This window comes from Pristis pectinata, chromosome 13 (assembly GCF_009764475.1).
Source record: "Pristis pectinata isolate sPriPec2 chromosome 13, sPriPec2.1.pri, whole genome shotgun sequence".
NCBI classification, from domain to species: Eukaryota; Metazoa; Chordata; class Chondrichthyes; order Rhinopristiformes; family Pristidae; genus Pristis; species Pristis pectinata.
The window spans coordinates 1,259,995-1,285,205 of record NC_067417.1 but is presented as its reverse complement, the minus strand read 5'-3'; the positions used below and the strand labels follow the sequence as shown (position 1 = coordinate 1,285,205).

At 44.7% G+C, this 25,211-nt stretch overlaps 1 protein-coding gene across 1 annotated transcript in view; it reads left to right on the top strand.

Annotated features, from left to right (window-relative positions):
* zc3h18 (zinc finger CCCH-type containing 18) overlaps window positions 1-23,647 on the top strand; it is a 185,936-nt gene extending 162,289 nt beyond the window's left edge. The window contains 7 exon segments of the mRNA XM_052028145.1: window positions 4,117-4,266; window positions 5,401-5,538; window positions 6,357-6,523; window positions 11,157-11,329; window positions 12,087-12,183; window positions 12,640-12,745; window positions 15,875-23,647. Of these exon segments, the coding sequence (XP_051884105.1) occupies window positions 4,117-4,266; window positions 5,401-5,538; window positions 6,357-6,523; window positions 11,157-11,329; window positions 12,087-12,183; window positions 12,640-12,745; window positions 15,875-16,097 (1,054 nt within the window). The 3' untranslated portion in view covers window positions 16,098-23,647.
* Window positions 23,648-25,211: the final 1,564 nt, after the last annotated feature.

The window sequence follows — 25,211 nt, the reverse complement described above, 5'->3', positions numbered from 1 at the left end:
TCTCAGGTTCCCTCTCAACACTTTATCTGGTATGTTGATGACTGTACTGGTGCTCAGTATGCATCAGTGAATAGGGTAGTAATGGTCATCCATTACAAGCTTACAAGACTCCCACGGCTGTCTTGATTGCTTCTTCGCACCTTATCTCCTGTAAGGACTCTATTCCAGTCTCCCAGTTCCTCCACCTCATTTGTTTTTGCCACAATATCTTCCTGCACCTCTGCTCTCATCCCCTCTCTTCCTGGACAGAGCAAAGTCCTCACTTTCCACCAGCTTCACAACAAGATTCCAACACCAGGAACCCCCTTTCCCACTTCCCTTTCAGCATTTCAACGGGGACCATCCCCTTTGCGAATCCCTGGTCGACTCTTCCTACTAACCACTTGCCATCTTATGACTCTTTGCTCATGCGACTGCAGGAGATGCAACACTTGTCCCTTCACTCTTTCGCTTCCCACCATCCAGGGACCCAAACATTTCTCCCAGCTGAAGCAACAATTCACTTGCACTTCCAATCTAGCGTACAACATTGTCTCACAACGTGGTCTTCTCTACATTGGAGAAACTAACACAGATAGGGTGACCACTTTGCAGATCACCTGCTTTCAGGTTGCAGAGTTGACACGGAGCTTCTTGTTGCCTGCTACTTTCTGTCCCAGTCTGACCTACTTGTCTGTGGCCTCCAGCACTGTTATAATGCAAGGTCCAACACATCTTCCACCTGGGCCTGTGGCAGCCATCCAGACCCAATATCACATTCTACACCTTTAGTTCCTTTGCTTTCCCTGTCTGCATCAGAGCTGACCATTTCTTCTGTAAATCATCTGTGCAATTGGCTCATTTTTTTCCCTGTACAGCCTGACCTGCACTCCCGTTTACATTACTTTGCATCCTCACTCTTGAACTGCCCTCATCTCAGAGCTTTTGTTTGTTTTCTCTCTCTGTAACTGTCCACCAAATGACCTGTACAACTTATTTCTACAGCAACCATGGCCTCACCTCATCCAGGATATTCCCTTTCTCCTAGCTATCCATCCCCCACCTTCCCTGCAATTTTAAATTAATTGATTATCGCTCTTTCCCAGTTCTAATGAAGGATCTTTGACCACAAATGTTAACTCTGTTTCCTCTTCCTCAGGTGCTGCCTGACCTGCTGAGTATTTCCAGCACGTTCTCTTTTTACTTTATATTTCCAGCGTCTTCAGTTTATTCATCCACATCCAGTGTATCCTTGTGTACTATAAAAACATTTCTCCAGAATGTGGGTTTGATAGTGACTACCTGCAATATCTTTCCTTTCAAACTGTATCTCCTTGAGCCACAGCACTGAATCAGAACATCTGTGCCTCTCAAAGACAATTGTAGAAATTGGTCATTCTGATGGTGTATTGTCGAGGGTCGTGGCTGTCACATGACAGCACTGCCCCTACCTGGTTGGAAGACTCACCACTGCCAATCAAGGTTTGGCCCCATCCCACCCATCAGTGCACACCTGACTTTTGCACGCCTTTGTAAATTACCTGGGCTGGAACCCCAGCCCTCCAGCAGTATAAAGAATACCACGTGTTCGGCTCGGTCTCTTTTGTCTCCGAGGGATTCACCCTGCTTTGCTCCAGGCTGAGCACTGTGAAACGGCACCAGAGAAATCATTGGTGAGGTGCGCACTGTTAAAAGGGTTAGGAACATCTTAGTATCCCTGGTAGTATAGAGCCATGCCTGCACTGAGTCCAAGGGGTGGCGGGTATCATATTGTTTTTCCTTGATTGTCTGTACCTAGTTCGTTGTTCCTCATTGCGCATATCATGGGATTGTAGAAAGCCCAAGGACAAGGCAGGTCCTCTAGGTAAACCAGAAAGTAAATTGAGTTGGTATTGAGAAAAGTACTGTTTCTCATACGGAATATTCTAATAATTTGTGAAATTTGGCTGTGTCTGAATCTTGCATTTTCTGCACATGATTTTATCAGTATTCCTATGTAGAAGGCTTTGGATGTTGTAACTGAAAACTTTGACCCACAAAGGCTGATTCTCATGTCACTGGCTTTTTAATCTGATTACCTCATTGGGGTCATTGGCACAGGTGTCGTGTGGTTGCACTGCAGCCATACGTTCCTCTGCACCTTGGTCCTCAGGAGATCTCACAGCCTAATGTGACTAATGTTGTCTTTATTTTAGAAGGGCTGCAAGGACAAGCCAGCAAACTACAGGCTGGCGTTGCCAGTGAAGTTCATATCTCAGGAATTAACAGATTTTAAAAAAATAACTTACATGAATTGCCCAGCTTTGAAGGAATAGAAATTCTGAGGAATATAAAATGATTTGTGATTTGTAGCTCTAATGGTGAGGTTTTTGTTTTGTGATGGCTTTGAAGATGTTTAGTTGAAAATTGTTCTGAGTAGAAAAGATAATTGGAAAATACCAATCAACTTGTGCTAAGCTTGGGTTTTAATAAGTTTGAGGAATAAAGAGTTCCAAAATTTCTGTGGACTCCATTGTGCCTTCAAAGTGGATGGAAATTTTCCAACTGTCCACTCTCCCCAATTCCTCTTGGCAACATCTCATCCCCTCTGAACATGTACTCTAATGACTCTGCCTCGAGAATAAGGAATCCTAGCCATCCTCAGATCTTCTATTTCCTCCCACCTCCCAAAGACATGAGGGTTGGTAGATAAATTGGACACTGTAAATTGCCCCTAGTTCTGAGGCAAGTGATAATATCTGGGGGAAGTTGATAAGACTGTGCAGCAAATAAAATGGGATTAGTGTAAATAGGTGGTTGATGGGTGACACATACCCAGTGAGCTGAAGGGCCTGTTTCTGTGCTGTATGACTCTCAATCTTGAAAGTAACTATAAACTGAGAATTGGAAGGGAAGAAGCAACTTGGGGGAAATTGCAATTGCCGGGACAGTGGGCTGACAAGTCCCTGAGTCCTGATGGACTTCATCCTAGGGCCTTAAAAGAGGTGGCTAATGAGACAGTTCATGTGTTGCTTTTAATTTTGAGTGCTCATCTTTCATTGGAATGTTTTATAGTTTTCACCTATTTCACTTGTTTTTCTCTTTATATTAGAACTGGCCGGTTCTGCTGAAGGGTTATTCATCTGTAATACTAACATAGATTTCCCCCCTCCGCAGTCACTGCCTGATGTGCTGAGCATTTCCAGAATTCTTCTTTGGTTTCAGGTTTCAGCAACAGCTCTGACCTGCATTTCAGCTTTTAACATATATGCTGGGTTTCTCTAACTTCCTCCTTTAGGCTGTTAACCAGTTAATTCCATAAACAGCAGGATCCTTTGGCAACCCTGTCCTCAGCCTATCAGAGAGGTTCTCTTTGTTGCCCCAAACCTCCCCCACCAACCCGAAATATTAATTGTTTCTCTTCCACAGATGCTGCCTGACCTGCTGAGTGTTCCTAACATTTTATGTTTATATTTTGAATTTACAGCATCAGCATTTTTGTTTGGTTTTTAATAAATTCACAGGGCTTGGTGAAGGTAGTTGATGGATGAGACTTGCAGCTCTTCCGTATCGATGACAACGCACATGCAGATCAAGCAGCCTCTTGTCCCCAACGTCCTGGAGTAAATCTAGTGCTATGACCACATCACCAAAGAACAAAATAATATGATGCAATTCTGTCAGATGTTAGATTTCACAATCTGAAACTATTAAGTCATTAAACATTTCACCATTCTGCCTTATCTCATTAAAAGTCCAATAATTCATTTGAATTACCTATTTCTAAAAATAGCTAATCAGTAAACAAAACTCGTGGGAATCATCTCTAAAAATGCGTTTCAAATTAGAACTGTAATTTTGTTGGATTTGCTTGACATCTGTTAAGTGAAGTACCTGACCAGTAGGGTTTGCATTAAGCTTCATATTTCTTGAATGGAAAATATTGTTTATTGAGATGTACGTGTGAAAGAAAGCAAGTTGGGGTGTGCTGATGTTGTGGGTGGCTGCTGAATTTCTCACCCTAATGGACCTGTTAGTGGCTTCAGACCTTTACTATTATAGCACAACACTAACCAAGAACTTCTGGTAGCTTGTTGGTTTGCATTCGGATTTTACTCACAGGCTTCCTTAATATTCTATTTTCTGTTTTTACAACAGTGATAAATCTGTGAAAAAACTGCCATCACCACAGCCTTCAGGACAGTCTGCAGGAGCAAAGGTTGCAAAGGCTGGTGCAGAGAGTGCTAAGCCTGCCGAGAACAGAGAGGGGAGGAAGAAGGAACGGCAGCCCCGTACGCCACCCAGGAGGTCTGACGGCCAATCCCATCTGGATAAGTTCTTTGTTTTGGCATAAGTTGTCCTGTTGCACATCATATTCTACAACACAAAATGGACATGCTCAATGGGTCAGGGAGCATCACCACAGAGAGAAATAGTTTTTTTCAGCATTGCTGATACTAGCTTCTTAAATTCCAGCTTTATTTAATTGATTTCCCCAGCTGCCTCGGTGGGATTCGGAATCATGTCTCCCTTTCAGTAGTCAAGACCTCTGGACACCAGTTTACTAATTTAACTGTTCTGCTACTCTACTGGGTAACATTCTTTCACCAGAGGGTATAGATTGAAGGTGAGAGGGGAAAGATTTAAAGAGGGTCGAGGGACAAGTTGGTAGGCACCTTGATTGACATGGACATTGAGCCAAAGGGCCTGTTTCCGTGCTCTTTAACTGTGTGTCTAAGCTATGTTGCTATATTGCCCACATCTTGCCCTGTTCTTAGTTCCTAACTTGTTGCTCTTATGGCTGCCTGTGGTTGCCCTCACCCTCAGCACAATGGCCCATTCTGTACCAGCCCTTGGCCCATTCTGTACCAGCCCTTCGATCTTCAATGCAATGAACGTACCTCCCTGTGTCACCCAACTACTTTTCTGGAAGCTTCTCACCATTTTAGAAACTTCTCTTGGGTCTCCCCTCAGCCTCTAACACTCCAGAGAAAACAACCCAAGTTTGTCCAACCTCTCCTTATAGCTCATGCCCTCTAATCCAGGCAGCATCCTGGTAAACCTCTTTTGCACCCTTTCTAAAGCTTCTACATCCTTCCTTTAATAGGGACAGAACTACACACTATTTGATTTGTTTTCATCATTCCTCTTTGTGATGCCTTGATGTGCACAAATTAGCTGCACCATTTGCTTGTATTAAGTTACTGTACTTTAAAATTAATTCATGAACTGTAAACAAGAGAGGCCACCGAAGGACAAAATGCACTGCATTTTTCAGTTTTCAGTGCAACATGAGAAGAGAATTACATTAAGACCACCTAAACTGAGGAAATGCTTGCTTAAGCCCTCAGTTGTTCTCTTGGATTATACTGTGTAAACTTGGTCAGTATCTCAAATCTTCTTTAACTGCTTAATAAAGCCTAAATTATCTTTTTTTGTTAGCAGGCAGACCGCAAGTGGGAGCGGTAGTGATAGTGGCAGCAGCTACAGTGGGTCAAGTTCGCGGTCGCATTCTCGTTCTGTGTCTCGGTCAACATCAGCGTCTGGCTCTCGATCTGCATCGGGTTCCCACCGATCCAGGTACAGTGGACTGCCTCTTGTCTGCAGTGTGTATTCTCTATTGCAAAATGCTTTTCAGGTAATTAGTGGTTCTACCACAGTCCTCACAATGAGCAGTGTGTCCCTGAAAGATCAGGGAAACAGTAGTTTGGGGTAATGTAGTTAACCTCAGAATCTTAAATTAGAGGAGAGGAAAATATCTTATTTCTGGTTCTGGATCACTATCCAGTGACGCTTGTTGTCTGGACGTCCAGGGTGGATTTTGGGCAGTTTGGATTCAGTTGTTATATACCCTTTTGTGAATTGACTCACAGCCCTGCATGAATTATGGCTACTTGGACAATGTAGTCAGGGCAGTCACAACAGTGGAGTCGGACCTGAACAGGGAGTAGATATCAGAAATAAAAACAGAAAATGCTGGAAACATTCAGCAGCCTGACATCATTGTGTGGAAAAAGAAACAGTGTTAACGTTTTTCAGGCTGAAGGTACTTGGTCAATTCTGAAAATTACTAATGACCTTTTCAAAGAAAATTCCACAGCTGCCAAGGTAGTATTTGAACTTGGTCTCTGGATTATTAATTAACTCAACTATTATGTCACTACCATATACTGTAATCCTGCAGTAGTAATAACTAAAATAAGTTGGCACCATTGCCAGTGAAGGTCATTTAGCACTGGATGGGTGATTTGCCTCTCCCAGATCAGCTCACAGTATGAACTGCTTGGGTGTCAATGCAATTGAATGTGAGAATGGACTAAAACTAATCTTCTGTCTTTTTCCTATTTAAAGAAAGCTCCAGTTTTGTGAAGTGCTTTAAAGAATTCATTTTGTTCTAGATCCCTCAGTGTGAGCAGTGTGTCATCCGTGTCAAGTGCATCGTCAAGCAGCAGCTCTGTAAGAAGTGCTGACTCTGAGAACATGTATGCAGATTTAGCCAGTCCTGTGTCCTCTGCAAGCTCCAGATCACAAGCCCCTACTCAGCAGCAGAAGCAGAAGGAAAAAGGTGCGTACCACCTCTTGGAATAGAAGAACTCAGGCCCATCCTAAGATATTGCTTTGTGCCTGGATTGAGGTGAGGGTGTGTGACCAGGGACTGGTTGCTGAGGTTAACAAGACCTGTTAGCAGGCATTTGCTCAGCTGTCGGCTGCCATTTGTTGGAAAACTTTATCCATTTCTGATGATGTGCCTGCCATACAGCTCAAGTTCCAAGTGACTGGGCTCTTTAAATTGAGAGTAGTTGATGTTTTGCATGTGTTATACCTTAGTGTTGATGTAGTGATTAAAATATTCAAGCAGGATCATGGCACAGTTCTAATCTTGGCCACAGATCAGAAATGTGGAATTCCCAAATCTGGTATGTGCTTATAGATTAAAGTAAAATTAAACCGGTTTGAATTGCAAAGAATTCTATTAACCCTCTGGTGGAGTGGACAACCCCTCGATGCCCTTAGTTCCTATTGACCTTGTAGCCTAGATTTGCAAACTGCAGTCACCGGTCACTGCTGTATTGATTCTTTAATAGGTTATTTAGGTTACTGTGCATTAAATCAATATCTCTGTGATAACAGAATTTATTTCCTTGAAAAACCTCAGGAGACAGCTTTAGTGACTAAGTATGGGGGTAAGGCAGCATGGCAGTTAAGTTACAGCATTGGCAACCAGAGTTCTGGACCCACTGACCCAGAGGTACCAAGTTTGAATCCCACCATGTTAGTGAGGAATTGAAATTCAAATAATTAAATAAATCTGGAATCGTTTTTGAAAGTTAATCTCATAAACCATGAAATTACTGGATTATCTCCTGAAGGACATGAGTGAAAGTCTGCCAACCTTACCCACAACCATCAACCATGGCACTGAACCAGTCCTTCGCCCATCAGGTCTATGATGACCATCAAGGACTTTCCTGCACTAATCCCATTTTCCCTCTCATATCCCCATCAACTACCCCCACAACCCACCCTGATTTTCCTGCCATCACTAACAGTATGGCCAGTTAACCTGGGGAAAGTGCTTGGGGAGGGATGAGTGGACCAGGGACCACTCTCTCCATGACTCCCTGGTCTGGCCCATCCCTCCCCACCCACTGATCTCTATCCACCCATTCCCAACCCCAACCTCCCCCTCTCCACCCCCGGCACTTTCCCTGTAACCATAAGAGGTGTAACATCTATCCCTACACCTTGCCACCATCCAGGGACCTAAGCAGCCCTTCCAGGTGAGGCAGACATTCATATGCAGGTATTCCAGCCTTGTTTATTGCATCCCGTGCTCCCGATGTGGCCTTCTGTACATCAGTGAGACCAGGCACAAACTGGCGACTGCTTTGCTGGGCACCTGTGCTCCATCCACCATGACTGTCTGGATCTCCTGGTTGCCAGCCATTTTTATTCTCCACCCCATTCCCATTATATCTATCCTTAGCCGCCTCCACTGCCAAGGTGAGGCTGAACACAAACCAGAGGAACAGCACTTCATATTCCACCTGGGTGGTCTATAACCCAATGGCATGAACATCGAATTCTCCAATTTCAGATAAATTGCTTCCCCTCTGTCCCTTTTCTCTCTCCTCCTGATCCACCCACTTCTTATAGGTTGAGTGAGCTGGGGCTTTTCTCTTTGGAGCGAAGGAGGATGAGAGGTGATTTGATAGAGGTGTACAAGATGATAAGAGGCATAGATCGAGTGGACAGTCAGAGACATTTTCCCAGGGGAACAATGGCTAACATGAGGGGACATAATTTTAAGGTGATTGGAGGAAGGTATAAGGGGGATGTCAGGGGTAAGTTTTTTACACAGAGAGTGGTGGGTGCATGGAATGCACTGCCGGCAGAGGTTGTGGGGGCAAAGGCATCAGGGACATTTAAGAGACTCTTAGATAGCCCTCCATTTCTCTATCATTCATGTGTCTATGTGGGAGGGAAGGGTTAGATAGATCTTAGAGCAGGTTAAATGTCGGCACAACATCGTGTGCCTGTACTGTGCTGTAATGTTCAATGTTCTATGTTCTACACTCACCCCAGCCCCCATCACCCTGTTTCTCCCCTCTTCCATCTGCCTATCACCCCTCCTCACCTGGATCCACCTATTGCTTGCCAGCTCTTGCTCCACCCCTTCCCCTCACCTTTTTTATATTGGCTACCTCCACTCCATCTTTCAGTTCAGCTTAAGGGTCTTGACCCAAAACATCGACTGTCCATTTCCCTCCACAGATGCTGCCCGACTTGCTGAGTTCCTCCGGTATCTTGTGTTTTTGGGTAACCTAACCATCAACGTATTTTTGACAGCTGGGAGTAAATCAGAGCTTGCAGCCACAAGGACATGTAAAAATCCACACAGACAGCATCCAAGGTTAAGGTTGACCAGAGGTGGCTGGAGCTGTGTGGAGTTCACACATACTCCCTGTGACTGTGTGCTTTTCCCTAGATGCTTATTGCTGCTCCACTGTGCCCAATAATGTGGTCATCACTGGCATTGTTGGAATTTACTGGCCATCCAGAACTGCCCCTGAACTGAGGAGGCAGTTAAGAGTCAAGAACATTGGTGGGTCTGGAGTCACATGCAGACCAGACTGGGTAAGGACAGCAGAGAAGTTGGTTCAGCAGCATTCAGGCTAGGATCTTTCAGGTGATGGTAAGCAGGGCAGTACCTTGGTACTGTGTGTGTGTGTGTGTGTGTGTGTGTGTGTGTGTGTGTGTGTGCTTGTATTCAGTCAGTATGCTGCTGTTGTACTTGTCTGCAAGTTGATAATGGTGTGAGCCAATCAACAGTATGCATGCATAACATGACTCAAACAGTAAACCAGTGGGAGGAGAGAAACACTGTCATTTGTGGTTGCTTTCTATTTTATTTCTTGCAACAACCTTAAGTTTTAAAACACACACAGGACTGTATAATTATACTGTGGTATCAGTGAGTGTGATGTTTTTCCCCGTCTTCACTCAGTCATCACTCATTTCAGTGCAAGAAAACCTAACTGCTTGTTAAAAGGAGCAACATTGCGGACTTCTATCAGACACTCTGGCATCCTATTCAAAGATCTTTGAATGCATTGTCAGTTACCCTCAAATGAGGGCATTAGAATGAATAACATTCAAGGCCAAAGTGTCCATTGTGGCATGAAAAATAAAATTATGTATTAAAGGTGCAAGACTGCAGAGCTCTGAGCTGCAGAGGGATCTGGGTGTCCTAGAGCATAATTTGCTAGTGTTCGGGTGCAGCAAGTAATTAGGAAAGCTTGTGCTGTTTTGTTTAATTGAATTGCAGGCAACACAAAGGTTGTTGCAGTTGTGGACAGTGTGAGGGGCTGTTGAAGAATACAGCTGGATATACATCAGTTGCAAATATCCAGGCAAATGTGAGGTGTTGCACTTTGGGAGGTCAAATATAAGGTGAACGTATACAGTAAATGGCAGGACCCTTAACAGTCCAAGACCATAGCTCCCTGAAAGTGACCGCACAAGTAGATAAGGTGGTAAAGAAGGCATACGGTGTGTTTGCCTTTGTCGGTCGGGGCTTTGAGTATAACAGTAAGGAAGTCATGTTGTAGCTCTGTAAGACTTTGGTTAAGCTGCTCTTGGAGCATTGTGTTCAATTCTGATCAACCCATTACAGGAAGGATGTGGAGGCTTTAGAAAGGGTATAGAAGAGATTTGCCAGGATGCTACCTGGATTAGAGGATATGAGCTATATATAGACAGGTTTAATAAACTTGGGTTGTTTTCTCTGGAGTGTTTGAGCTTGAGAGGAGACCTGATAAAAGTTTATAAGATTATGAGAGGCATAGATAGGGTAGACAGTCAGAATCTTTTTCCCAGGTTAGAAATGTCAAATACGAGAGGACATGCATTTAGGGTCAGGGGAGGAAGTTTTTTTACACTGAGTGGTGGGTGTCTGAAACAGGCTGTCAGGGATGCTGGTGGAAGCAGATACAGAAGTGGCATTTAAGAGGCTTTTAGATAGACACATGAATGTGCAGGGAATGGAGGGATGTGGATCATGTGCAGGCAGAAAAGATTTAGTTAAATTCTGCATCATGTTCAGCACAGACATCATGGACTGAAGGGCCTGTTCCTGTGCTGTAGTGTTCTGTGTTCTACAAAGGTAAGGTTATGCTTCAGGTATACAGGGCAATGGTGTGACCACATCTGGACTACTATGTACACACCAGTCTTCATATCTAAGGAAGGGCATTAATATTCACAAACTTTTCAGAGAAGGTTTACTGAACTAGTATCTGGATTAGCGGCATTACCTTAATAGGCAGGAAAGGTTGGACAAGTTAGACTTGTATATGCTGGAGTTTAGAAAAGTGAGAGGTGACTTGATTGAAAGATTGTAGGTGGTATTGACAGGATAAATATGGAGAAGATGCTTCCTCGTGAGAGAGTCTTAAACTGGGGGTCACTGTTTAAAAATAAGGAGTCACCCATGTAAAACAGCTTTGTTTTACTTCTTAGCTAATTTGCAGTCTGAAAAGTTGCTAGATAATGCAGTGTATATCATTTCCAGTAAAGATATCCTGCACCAGGTATGCTTCCTTAACGTTAGTAAAATCTGAAGTTTTATGATTTGTTAATGTAATTTTTCAACCCTCTCTAATTGAGAAACAATAAACATTTCAATCTGCCTTTAGTGAAACCCAAGAAGGAGGAGACACCAAGGGAGAAGGAACGTGAAGAGAGGCGAAAACGTGAGATTCCACCACAGCCACAGAAGACTTCTGCACCAAAACCAGCCCAGATCAGCAAACCCCCACAGCTTGTCTACAGCGCACACAAGGATATCAAACTGACCCTGCTAAACAAGGTAAGGTGCCAGCACAAAACGTGTCTAAATGGGTTTTATAGTTTTACATGTTTCCATACATCTTGACTGATAGAAAAGTTGAAGCTGGGACGCTCTGCTCAGCATTTGTCCCTAAGTAGTTCCATAGTCATTGCAGATGGCTGAATACACGTGTCAGTGAAGGACGCAAGGATGAAAGTAGGTTGCCAGCAAGTGCACTAGGATGAGTCCAGACCAGAGTCCATGGTCTCAGGAAAAAGGACCCCAGTTCAGACTGGGGTGGGGAGAAATTTTCTTCTTGGGGTTGTTTTTTTTTGAAACTCTTTGCTGCAGAAAGCTGTGGGGTGCAATCCTAGTGTATATTTAAGGCTAAGATAGGTAGATTTCAAATTAGTAAGGGAATCGGGGTTTATGGGGAAAGAGCAGGGAAGTGGATCAGCCAATAAGATCACCTCTCATTCCTCTAAACTCCAGTGAGTAGAGTTTCAATCTTTCCTTGCAGAACAACTCTTCACTAGGATGATCTCTGGTATGAACTTTCTCCAAACTGCCTCTGATGAAAAAATATCTTCCCTTAAAGAGGGGAAACAAAATTGTTCGCAGCACTTTAGATGTGATTTCACTAGTGCCTTGTATACTTGCATACTCGGACTCCTTGTCCATTCAGTTGAGTAGCATTGCATCACCAAGGTTAGGTACGTGAGTGTAGTTTGCCTCAGTATGACGTGAGAAGAGTCCTGGATCTGAGCTGGATTTTGATCCTTTGTGTCTATTTCAGCCTGCGGACAAGGGTACTCGGAAAAGGTACGAGCCTTCTGATAAAGAGAGGCCATCCTCTCCACCTTCCAAACGGGTCACCCTGTCTCCAGAAAGAGGTTTGTAACTTCATATTAATATACTATATAGGGTAATTTGTGTAGTTTCCTGCAACTGAATATGTATATTGTGGGGAGTACAGAGGTAGGTGAGTAATGCAGAAGCAATCATAGGATCTGACAGTACAGATAAACTCCATTCTCCAATATGCCTGTGTTGTGGCAGGATGATCACACACAGCTAGTGTCTGTTCTATACCAAGTCATTGCCCCAAGAAGCATCTGTGTGTTGTGCACTGGCCTCAGCTTTGGATTTTTGCCTTTTCCTCCCCCAGCCCCAACCCCTGTGAGACTTCAGATCACTCACTTAAGCTCAGACAAGCTACTTGAAAGGAGTAACAGTGCAGATATTTAAAATCTATTGTGCATATGCAGGCATTGTAGAATGTGTGCTTCCTGGGGCTGGTCCAGGATGGTGATCTCCATTTCTTTGTAACACCTGCCTTTCTGATTCAGGACATCGTGAGCGGAAGCCATTTGGGAGACCACCATCACCAAAGGGTGATCGTCAGAGTACCCGAGTGCCACCGATGGTGAGATCCTCTCCTGCCCAAGCAGACAGGTAGGTGCACAGCGGTGAATTAACCGAGGGATAAATAACATGGTGAAATTTATCACTAAAACCTTTGGACTAAAGAGGTAAAAAGGATGAAGGTGTGAGAGAATACTCAGTGAGGAGAAGGACTCCATCACCATCACCTGATCGATTCACACCCTCTCATTAAACAGTGGTTCCAAAAAGGCTGAGGCGTTGTATAGGTGTACTTTGTACACCTCCTCTGTGAGGTTTGCTGCATTGTATAATATAGGAATGCAAGAGCTTTGCATCACATCCGAGCTTGTGTTACACCTAACTTATCACAGCTTTAAATGCACTTGAAGTTTGAAAGAAACATAGAAGAACCTACAGCACAATTCAGGTCCTTCGGCCCACAAAGCTGTGCCGAACATATCCCTACCCTAGAAATTACTAGGCTTACCCATAGCCCTCTATTTTTCAGAGCTCCATGTACCTATCCAACAGTCTCTTAAAAGACCCTATCGTATCCGCCTCCACCACCGTTGCTGGCAGCCCATTCCATGCACTCACCACTCTCTGAGTAAAAAACTTACCCTTGACATCTCCTCTATACCTACTCCCCAGCACCTTAAACCTATGTCCTCTTGTGGCCACCATTTCAGCCCTGGGGAAAAGCCTCTGACTATCCACCCAATCAATGCCTCTCATCATCTTATACATCTCTATCAGGTCCCCCCATCATCCTCCATCTCTCCAAGGAGAAAAGGCCGAGTTCCCTCAGCATGCTTTCATAAGGCATGCTGCACATTCCAGGCAGCATCCTTGTAATTCTCCTCTGCACCCTCTCTATGGCTTCCACATCTTTCCTGTAGTGAGGTGACCAGAACTGAGCACAGTACTCCAAGTGGGGTCTGACCAGGGTCCTATATAGCTGCAACAATACCTCTCAGCTCCTAAATTCAGTTCCCCGATTGATGAAAGCAAAGTATATTGTGGGAGGAAGATACTAGACCAAGAGCACAGTGTGTGAGGTGAAGTTGTAACCTGTCCTTTACTTCCCAGTACTCTTCACCACAAGCAAAAGATCAATACAACTCTGAGATTACTGGAGACATTCAGCTTGTGAGGAGCTTGTGTCCAATGTTTCCTCCTACAGTGCTACCCCGGTGTCTGCATTTGACCTGCAGTATTTTTGTTTTCATTTTGAGATCCTTACTCTGGACTCCAGCCTTAACCAGTGCAGATAGATACGAACAGTTAGTGAATGAGCTTCAGAGCACCTTACAACAGCTCCCCTGTTTCCGCCAGACCACCTGCACCCCCTTGAGTTTAGGTCATAAGCAATAGAAGCAGGAGTAGGCCATTCAGCCCTTTGTGCATGCTCTACCATTCAATACCTCAGGGCCACTGTCCTGCATTGACCTATGTCCCTTAATATCCTAAACTCTATTGACCTCTGCCTTCAATATACTCAGTGAATGAGCTCCATGTCTCTCTTAGAAAATTCCAAAGATTCACCACCCTCTGGTCAAAGAAGTTTCTTCTCATCTCTACCCTGAATGGCCAACACATTTTAAGAATGCGACTTCTGGTTCTCACATGACAGCCAGAGGAAACATCATCCCTACATCTGCCCTTTCAAGCTGCTGAAAATCATCATGTATTTCAGTGAGATTACCTCATTTTTCATAACCTAAGAGCACCAACCTAGCCGAGTCTTCTCCTCACAGAACAAACCTGCTATTCCAGAAATCAGTCAGGTGAACCCTATTGTACTCCCTCTTTTGGAAATATCTCCCTCCTTGGGTAGGAAGACCAGATCAGTACGCACAATTCAAGATGCACTCTCACCAGGGTCCCGTATAATTGCTGTAAGACGTCTTTACTCTTGTACTCATGTCCTCTTGCAATAATGGCCAACGTACTGTTGCCCTTCCTAATTGCTTGCTGTACCTGCATTCAGTGATTCTTGTAAAGGATGGCCAGGTCCCTCTGAACAACACTTTTCAACCTCTCATCATTTAAAAAATACTCCACCTTGCTATTTTTTTCTACCAAATTGGGTGACCTCAGATTTTCCACATTAGGTTCCACCTGCTATGTCCTCGTCCATCCGTCTTATTCAAGAACATCTGCCCACCTAATCTCATTCCCCCGAAGCCTCTGTACATGCTCCTCACAGCTCACACTGCCACCCAGCCTTGTATCATCTGCAAACTTGGATCCATTGCACATGATCCCTTTTTCCAAATCATTGATCCACACTGTGAACAGCTGGGGTCCCAGCAGCCATCCCTGTAATAGCCCACTGGTCACAGCCTCCCTACCACTTTCTGTTTGTTAACAAACCTTCAGTAACTGCCAGTATTACCCCATATGGGGCATGCTAATTTTGTTTAACGGCTGCTGCATGGCACCTTATTGAAGATCTTCCAAAATACAAATACACCACGTTAACTAGTCCCCAATGCCCCTAATTATTCTCAGAGTCATTCAGCATGGAAACAGGCCGTTTGGATATTTGACAACCTCAGAAATTTCCAGTGGTTTGTCAAAGATGATTTCCCTTTCATAAATCCATGTTGACTCTGTCCAAACATTATTTTATAGGTGCCCTGTTACCGTTTGCTTAATAATAGATTCTTTACTGTTCCACAAGATTTCTCTGTAGCATCAAGCAGAAAGAATAGCCATTGCTACAGCTGTTGGGAGACTTGGACATTTATACACAGTGTATTTCTGTGTTTGAAGAGGAATTCATCATACCCAATGTAAAATCTGGGTCCAGTTCTTCAGTAGATATCACTGGTCAAGTGCTCATGGAATGGATAGGAAAGCAAGGAACACCAGGGCAAGGCCCTGTAACGGCAAAGTCAATATATCTGAGCTTTTATGGACAGGCCCCAGATATTAGCTATGAAGAATTGCTACAAAACCCCAACTGGGTTCATTAATGTCCTTCAGATAAAAGACACAGCGTGGGGCTTGTCCAGCCTGCCTACGTGTGACTCCAGTCCTGTGTTTTGTAGTTGACTGTTCGTGTCCTTGGACAACTCAGGACAGGCAAGAAATACTGGGTTCCAAACATCGCCTACCTCCTGGGAACATCAAAAGGAAGTTTCTAGACACCTGATTAGGTATATTTTAACTTTATTTTCCCCTCCTTTTTAGAAAACGGGCTCCATCACCCCAGTCAAAGGTCTCAAGCAAAGTGACCAGTGTGTCTTCAAGCTCCAAGTCTCACGACATCGCAGCCCCTACCACCACTGCATCCTCTGCAAAGTCCAGTAAATCCAACACGTTATCCCGCAGAGAGGAACTGCTGAAACAGCTGAAAGCTGTAGAGGATGCCATTGCCCGGAAACGAGCGAAGATCCCTGGCAAGGTCCAGTAGTTGTGAACCTACCGACGCAGGACTGTGGTCTTTCGGTTAGAGACAGCTGTCAGTATTTTCAGTGATTAAATCTGTGATTTATTTCAGGAAGCAGCCATGTTGGGGGGGGCTCCTTGAGTACCTCACTGCCATCTTCCCAACCTTCTGATGTCCCAGTTGGGGGTGCTGGCTGCAGTGTAGCTGCAGAGGTATCATCATTCTGTTCCTCCTCAAACTGGAAGATGCTGCAGACTGTGAACCCAGTAACGCATTTAACACAAACTGATGTTGCAGTGGCATTCTGTTCAACCTAAGCAGTCAGTGACTGGACTTGAACTCGTGGAACCTGACCCTAGAGAAGCCACACCTTTTACACTTTAGAAGTTCTTAGTGTGTGTGTGTTGTCTGAAGGACTTCCTCACATTTACATACCGTGTTTCCAGAGAGCAGGTGAATGTGCTGTCAAACGCTGCTTTCTCTTTCTTCAACCCCCACCGACACATCCATTTTTTGGGTAAAATTGTTCTTCTGGCTTCCCAAATAAATATTCATTCTTTTATTTTACACTTTTCAGATTTTTTTAATGTCATACACAGACCCTATTGTTTAAGTTGAAATGTGCAGGTTGAAGTCTTGGACCTCTTTCAAAAGATCATTCGGTTAACACACACAGCTGAGGGATTGTGGTAAAGCAGGTTTTTATGTGTTTATAACATCTGGTGAAGTTGTGAGGACAGAGTGTTCGCATTGAGCGGGGAGATAAATGTTCAGGATTGACTTTTTTTTACATGACTTTAATAAAGGATTTACTAGTTGTAAAGATTCGGAACAGTTTTGATTAGCAAACTAGCCTTAAAATAATGGAATTGATTCTGTGTCAACACTTGCACTTTGAGATTTGCTGCACAGGTCTGTCAGCTGTTGAGAGATGCCAGATTTCACTTGTTGCTGTGTGAAACAGGAGACATGTCAAGTTGCATCAGCCCCCAGATTACGCAGCTGTACTTCCTCAGCTTGCACCTGAAGGAGTTCAGCCACTTGCCATCGCTGCCAGTCATTCTGAAACATGGGATATTCCTCAAGCTCTCTCAGCTTCACCCACTCCCTCTCCCTCTCCTAAAGCCTCTGACTCTACAGCCTACATACCCTGGGGTCAAGTGAAGGTGTTACTCAGTTGGTGCACAGTGACCATCTGACTTCTAACCAGCTGACACCAGAACCTGAAACCTTCAGCATCCTGGTCCCCAGCCAGGCAGTTCTATGGATGCACATCCTTTCATCGTTTTGTTGTTCTATCTTAATTATAAACCTCACTTGTTTATTGTGAATCATTTTCATCAAGTCAAGAGCAAACCTGGGGCTGTTTACTAGCTGGAGTTAACCCTGCACTCACTGAGAATTTTTCTCAGTCCTCAAACACACATCAGCCCTCTGGCCTCTCACCTGGAAAAATATTCATTAACATTTCTGGTAATATTCCAAAGTATGATATTGTTGGAGAAAACTGCAGAAAATCATTTTCATTCATAAAAATTCTTAGCGTGAACAGTGTAGGCTGGAATCCTGCTCCTGGGTCACCAGAGGAACATAGAATGGATAGATTGAAGCCAGGTTTTAGCAACTTTAGACCAAGCCACTTTGCAATGTGACAGTTAACCACTGTCATCTGTACCTTTAATTAAGGAGTGACCTCTGTAAACATCCCACATGCATTTCTAGATTTTTCAGGTTCAAAACCATCCTCAGTCATTCTTGTTCCACATTTACATCAGCCATTGTTGTCAGACATGGTTGTTTACACATCCAGTGGTTGGGTCCAAGCAGTACTAATCTGAGTTACCTCCACAACCAGTACATCTAGCCAGCCCCAGAGCACCTCACCTGTGGCAGAGCAAGGTAACTGTCAGGTGAGTAGCAGTCTGTAAATTCACTTGTACCAGCTCCAGGAACTGCATTGATTACTTGCTTTCTGACAAGCAGGAGCACTTTACAAATCCAGACAACAAAGGGCTCAGGCTCAGGACCACAGTCTTCAGGGTATCTCTGATTAGTCATGTTGGGTTACCTTTATAACTGCCATACAGTCGCTCTGCCAAGCTGGACAAGGGACGATGCTCAAGCACCAAGTGTCAGCATTGCAGTGTAAACTGTGTAACCCTGCAGTACTGGGCACAATAATACATTGCATCACAGTCTTTACATGACTCTGTGCTTATGACTAAAGGTTTTATATGTGGGCATCTGCACTGGGTTTAGCGAATCAAGGTTCTTTAGCAGCTCTGGGAACTGGCTTCTGTCTGTGACGTGAGTGAGACGAGCAGCATTTGGGCTGTCTGTCCTGCAATCACACCGGGGGGGGTTAATCAGCTTCAGTGCAGCATCTGAATCACTGCTGCTGTGTGTCACTTCATCCCCTCAGTCCCACACCACTGCACTGTCCGCATAATGATTCCCCAATGCTGCATCCTCCACCCCAGCCAAGCTGTGTCTGAATAACCATCTTTTCCACCTTACGTCCCTATCTAATGCCCCTGAACAACAGCCTATTCTCCAACCCCTCCTGGATTGTTTGGGTAACAGCACACCATTCATCCTGCAGTGTCAAAGTAATAGACCATCAACCCTTGTAGTGTCCCAGCTCGCAAGCCACTTTATTTTACATGTGCAGGAAATGACGGCCAAAGACCAACTCTTAGCACACTGTAGGTTAAACCCATTTCCTGAGGGAGAGGCTCCCACACCTTGCATTCTTCTCTTCACCTGTAAGAAGGTGTTTTGACAACAAGTGTCATATTACAGGAATCTTGCAATCTTGGTAGCTAGGTTGAAGAATGCTGGCTTCACAACTGCTGAAGGTGATGAGCGAATTGGAATGACATAGAAGTTGCCGTCCAAGGTCTGGCATCACCTGTGGATCTCACAGGTCACGCCTCATTTGTTTCCTGACTGTTTGATATTTCACAATAGTTCAGAGTGAATACCTTAGGCTGCTGACAAACCTTTGATTTTGATCATTGTTAACAGTGTTTATCTGCCAACATGGTACCTGAGCTCCATATGATCTGTAGCCCAGTAACGCACTGCCTTAATCTGCTGAGCTACTGGCATTCCTTAAAACATCAACCAGACTTCTTATAAACCCAAGGGCACAGTGACTATGCTTGCAACCAACTGCTGTCTTCAGCCAGTAGAGAGCAGCACAATGGGACCAATGCCCTTCCTCACTCTCATGAGGATTTTCGGCAGGGGGAGGATCTTCCCCTTTCACCTGGCATAGCTCTTTCCTCCAGGAAAACTCCCTTCTGCTGCTGAAATGAAGCATTGGTTACAACTGTTAAAGTGATGACATCATATACCAATAACATGTAGTTACGAAATACCATTAGGAAATTCAGGCTATCTAACTCCCACTGACATCATAAATAACTCAGGTGGTAATGTTAAGTATTAAAGTTCCAAAAAGAAGACCTGGGTCTAATTTTATTTCAAAATTAGTTGATATATCTAATTAGTAGCACAGATCCTAATCCAATAGGTTGTATATCATGTGACACTTTTTAAAGAAACATCCAACTGTCCTCGAACGGCGCCAGTTAAACAGGGACACATCCACGTGTCCTGATGCAGGGTCTCAACCTGAAACATCAGTTCCTTTCCTCCCACAGATGCCACTCAAGCCGCTGAGTTCTTCCAACAGATTGTTTGTTGCTCCAGATTCCAGCGTCTGTAGTCTTTTGTGTCTCCACACATCCACTTTGGATGTGTGCAGTGTTCACAGGATGAGTTCCTCGCGAGCAGTGAGGGCACTTACTGCCTCGGAGCTGAGGTGGCAACAAAGAGACAACCATGTTGGTGGTCTGGGGTGATGTGGAGGCCAGACTGGTAGCACAGTTCCTTCAGAAACAGTTGCATTTACTACTTCATGTTCCGGATTTATTTAATTACAGGGGGTCCTGGATTTTGTAAGGGTTCCATTCCTGGGAACTGTCCGTGAACGGAATTTTCCATTTGTTGGAAATGAACAATTTCCCCCAAAATGGTAATGTGAAATATAGGGACTTGTAAAGAGTAGACTGGGGAAGGTCAGCATAGGTGATAGGAGCCGTTCCCAGCAAGCAAACTGTGAAACATGTTGCCTCCCCCCACCTCATCTCTGTTCCCCTCTCCTGGTTCCAACCATCCACTACACACAGTTCACCCACAGGTTTCCACCCCCACGCTCCCCCATCTGGTTCCATTTACCATACACCTCTCTCCTAATGGTTCCCATTGCCATCTCCTTATCAGAGAATAGCACTGGTAACCTTTGTGTTCCTGCTTATCTCCCTCTAGCAACTGTCTCCAATCTCCACTGCCCTCCCCTTCCCCCACCTCTCCATCTGCCTCCCAGTTTCCTCTGTCTGCCTCCATCTATCATTCACCTGCCATTGTCCTTCAAGTCCACCACCCTCCCCTCCTCTACTTGGCAGCAGCTGTCTGTCATCTTACACCCCTCCTCAGTCCACCAATCACCTCAGGCTCCTGTAGCACCACTCCCCTTCTCCCCTTTGTACTGCCCATCTCCATTCTCAGTCCTGATGCAGAGTTTTGACCGGAAACATCGACAATTCCTACCCCCGCCCACAGATGCTGCTCAACCCACCGATCTTCTCCAGCAGTTGCTCCAGGTTTCAGCATCTGCAGTCTCTTGTGTCTCCAATGTGACATATTTGTCTGAATGCAGCTCAGGGGGAGCTGATCTGCTAATCAGGGAGAAAACTATCAGCAGGTTAGTATAGAAAGTGTGTACTAACAAGAGGTGGCTTGGGGTTTGTAAGGACTGACCTTACCTGAGGGGGGGTGGGGGGGGAGTTTGGCAAAGGCATTGGTTTTCTCTATGGGTGATCTCTACATTGTGTCCTGGTGAAGAGTACTGTACCCAAGCACAGAATCTGGGAGAATTTGGTCAGGTCTTCCGAAACTCAGGGGCCTGCTATACTTGAACTCAAATCTCTGGACTCTGGCCACAAGTCTAGTAGCCTAACCATTGTGGTACAATGCCACAGTTTGTGGTGTAGATAAAGAGGGGGATTGGCCTTGGGCTACAGCATGATATAGATCAGGTGGAAAATTGATTGGAGCAGTGATAGATAGAATTTAATTGTGACAAGTGCAAAGTGAGGCAATTTGGAAGGATATGTACAGTAAATGGTAGGGCCTTGGGGAGTGTGGAGGAACAGAGGGACCTTGGTGTACAAGTCCATAGATCCATGAAAGTGGCACCACAGGAGAGACAGGGTGGTGAAGCAGGCATGTGGGATGCTTGCTTTCGTCAGCCATGGCATAATATATAAGAGCAGGGACATGATAACGTTATAAGAACACTGGTTAGGCCACACCTAGAGTAGTGTGTGCAGGTCTGGTCATCATACTACAGGAAGGAAGTGATTCTACTGGAGAGAGCCCAGAGGAGATTCCCCAGGATGTTGCCTGGATTGGAACATTTCATTTATAAGGAGTGATTGGGTAAGGCTTGGTTTGTTTTCCCTGGAGCAGAGGAGGCTGAGGGGTGACTGGATAGATATATAAAATTATGAAAGGGGTAGATAGTAAGGATTTTTTTTCCTTTGGTGGAGGCATCTAAAACAAGCAGGCAGGCGTAATGTAGGAATTTTAGCAGAGATCTGGGGTGAGTATTTTCACATAGTGTTGGAATCTGGAAGGCACTGCCTGAGGGGGTGGTGGAGGCAGGGACTCAGCATTTATCTAGATAAGAACTTGAATCACCAAGGTCGTGGATCAAAAAGAACTTAGAACAGTACAGCATAAGGACCTTTGGCCCACAATGTCTGCGCTGAACATGATGTCAAATTGAACTACTCGCATCTGCCTGCATGTGATCCATATCCCTCCATTTCTTGCATATTCATGTGTCTATCTAAAATCCTCTTTGACTGCACCTCTGTCATACCTGCTTCCACCACCACCCATGGCAGTGTTCCAGGCACCCTCTACTCTCTCTATAAAAAAAAACTTGCCTTGCAAATCTTTATACTTACCCTGTCTCACCTTAAAGCTATGCCCTCTAGTATTTGACATTTCCACCCTATCTATCCCTCTCATAATCTTATAAACTTCTATCAGGTCTCCCCTCAGCCTCTGCCATTCCAGAGAAAACAACTCAAGTCTGTCCAATCTCTCCTTATAGCTCATACCCTCTAATCCAGGCAGCATCCTGGTAAACCTCTTCTGCACCCTTTCCAAAGCCTCCACACCCTTGCCGTAACAGGACGAGCAGAACTGAGCACAATACTCCAAGTGCAGCTCTACCAAAGTTTTATACAGCTTCAAATGTGGGTAAATGGGACGAGCGTAGGTAAGTAGAAAGGTCAGTGTGCGCATGTTTCAGCACACCTCTATGACACTGTAAGCCAGTGGCTGACAGGGTGTGGCAGAGGTTATAGCATCCTGGTCGTCCCCACCACATCCCCACCTCCTCTCATTCACCAGATTTAATGGAAGTTGTTCAGTTCTGTGCAGAGAAAGCACAATGCTGGCGAACACAGCAATTATCTGTGCTGGATCTTAAATGTGTCCACTTACAGCTGCAACAGCTGTTTAGTTCCCCAATAGAAGCAGGTGAGACCATCAGTATTTTTAAGTAATTAATTTCCACTTTAGTTCTTTAAACTCAGGAGTGTTTAGAAGGTGTGTGTTACTGGCTGGAGGGAAATCAGCCAAGTGAACTGGAAGAAATGATGTAGGAACTGAGCTGAGCAGATCAGTTCTCTGAGTTGCAGAAACGGGGCATCTACCTGCACCCTGCCGCCAGGTAAGTGAAAGGATGTGTGTGCTGGTCACTGAAGACCCTATTTCTGCTCTCCCATCGTTTCATTCCTGATCTAAATTTTTTAAAATTTATTATTTACACTTTCTCTCTTCAGAACTGCCAAATCTACCAGCCGTCTTTCTAATGCCACATTATCACCACAGGTAGGAGTGGTAGATCTGGGAAGGATTGTAGTCAGGTTCACTGCAGTGTTCCACTGCTGGAACTGTTGGTTCCAGTCAGTGACAGAGAGTCTGGAGCAGGTAGGAGAGCGATGCAAGACAATGCTTCACATGGTGAAGGGAAGCCCAGTGGGAAACCAGGAAACAGAAGCTCTTCATTTGGTTTCCACTTCCCTGGGTCAGTCTTGTCCACAGTCACAACCAATGTTCAGGCATAAACATTGAAGGGATCTGATCCCCTCCCTCTTTGTAAAGTAAAAGCTGTGCTTAGGTTGGACTACAGGAAATGGGCAGCAACATGGACAGATCCTGGCCCATTACCTGGGCTCACTGAACCTGCAAATGTCAGTGTGTTGGAGGAATCTGCAGCTTCTGGCAATTCCAACAGATGTGCACAGAGCCACACGTAATGTGGTCACAATTAATGACACTTCTCTGTTCATCATTTCTTTATAAGAGTTTTGTACTAATTGTAGTGCTTGTGTAAATTACCTTAATCTTTTTGTATGATTCCCTCCCTGTGATTGGATGTTGTTCAGATTCCAAGACTACAATCAATTAAAATAAACTCTTGTTTACTCCTTGTATATTATCATTTTCCCAATCACACTTTCTGTTTATAACTTGATGTGAATGGAATGTGTTCTGCAGTGGGGAAACCCCCATTTGGTGATGTAACTCCCAATGTCACAGATTACTGCTGCTGACAAACTGCAGTGTTTGAAACAGGAAGAACTTCTACAAACCTGAAAAATTCCTTCTGCGCCTGGTGCTGTACCTTAGAGTTATTGCCCTGCACCATGGGGGGCAGAGGCTGACAAGCTGGGTGGGTGTAGGTTTCTGTGGCTGATGTGGGTGTGGGCAGGATGGTTAGAGAAATACAATACTGCAGCTGCTAGAAATCTGAGACAAAACCAATGCTGGGAACATAGAACATTACAGCACAGTACAGGCCCTTCAGCCCATAACATTGCTCTAACATTTATCTAACCCTTCCTTCCCATATAGCCCCCTATTTTTCTATCATTCATGTGTCTAAGGTTATCTTAAATGTCCCTAATGTATGTGCCCCCACAACCTCTGCCAGCAGTGTGTTCCAGGCTCCCGCCACTCTCTGTGTAAAAAAAAATTTACCCCTGACATCCCCCTTGTACCTTCCTCCAATCACCTTTAAATTATGCCCCCTTGTGTTAGCCATTGTCACACTGAGAAAAAGTCTCTGACTGTCCACTCGATCTATGCCTCTTATCATCTTCTGCACCTCTATCAAGTCACCTCTCATCTTCCTCCTCTCCAAAGAGAAAAGCCCTAGCTCACCCAACCTATCCTCCATGAGGAACCTTATCAAGTGCCTTACTAAAATCCACGTACACCACATCCACTGCTCTACCTTCATCAATGTGCTTTGTCACATTCTCAATTCAATCAGGCTCATGAGGCACGACCTGCCCCTCACAAAGCCATGCTGATTGTTCCTAATCAGCCTATGCTTCTCCAAATGCCCATAAATCCTGTCTCTAAGAATCTTCTCCAGTAATTTGCCCACCACTGAAGTAAGACTCACTGGTCTGTAATTCCCAGAGTTATCCTACTCCCTTTCTGAAACAAAGGAACAACATTTGCCACCCTCCAATCATCTGGCACCACTCCTGTGGCCAGTGAGGATGCAAAGATCATCGCCAAAGGTGCAGCAATCTCTTGCCTCGCTTTCCATAACAACCTTGGATATATCCCGTCCGGCCCTGGTGACTTATCTATCCTAATGTTTTTCAATAGTTCCAGCACATCCTCTTTCCTCACATCGACATGCCCTAGTGTATCAGCCTGTCGTACGGCATCCTCACAAATGTCAATGTCTCACTCTCTCTGGTGAATACTGAAGCAAAGTATTCATTAAGGACCTCCCCTACCTCTTCTGACTCCAGGCACATGTTTCCTCTGTTATCTCTGATTGGTCCTACCCTAACTCTAGTCATCATCTTATTCTCCACATACGTGTAGAACGCCTTGGGGTTTTCCTTGATCCTACTCGCCAAGGACCTCTCATGCCCCCTTCTAGCTCTCCTAGGTCCATTCTTAAGCTCCCTCCTGGCCACCTTGTAGCTCTCCAGAGCCCTGTCTGATCCATGCTTTCTAAACCTTTGG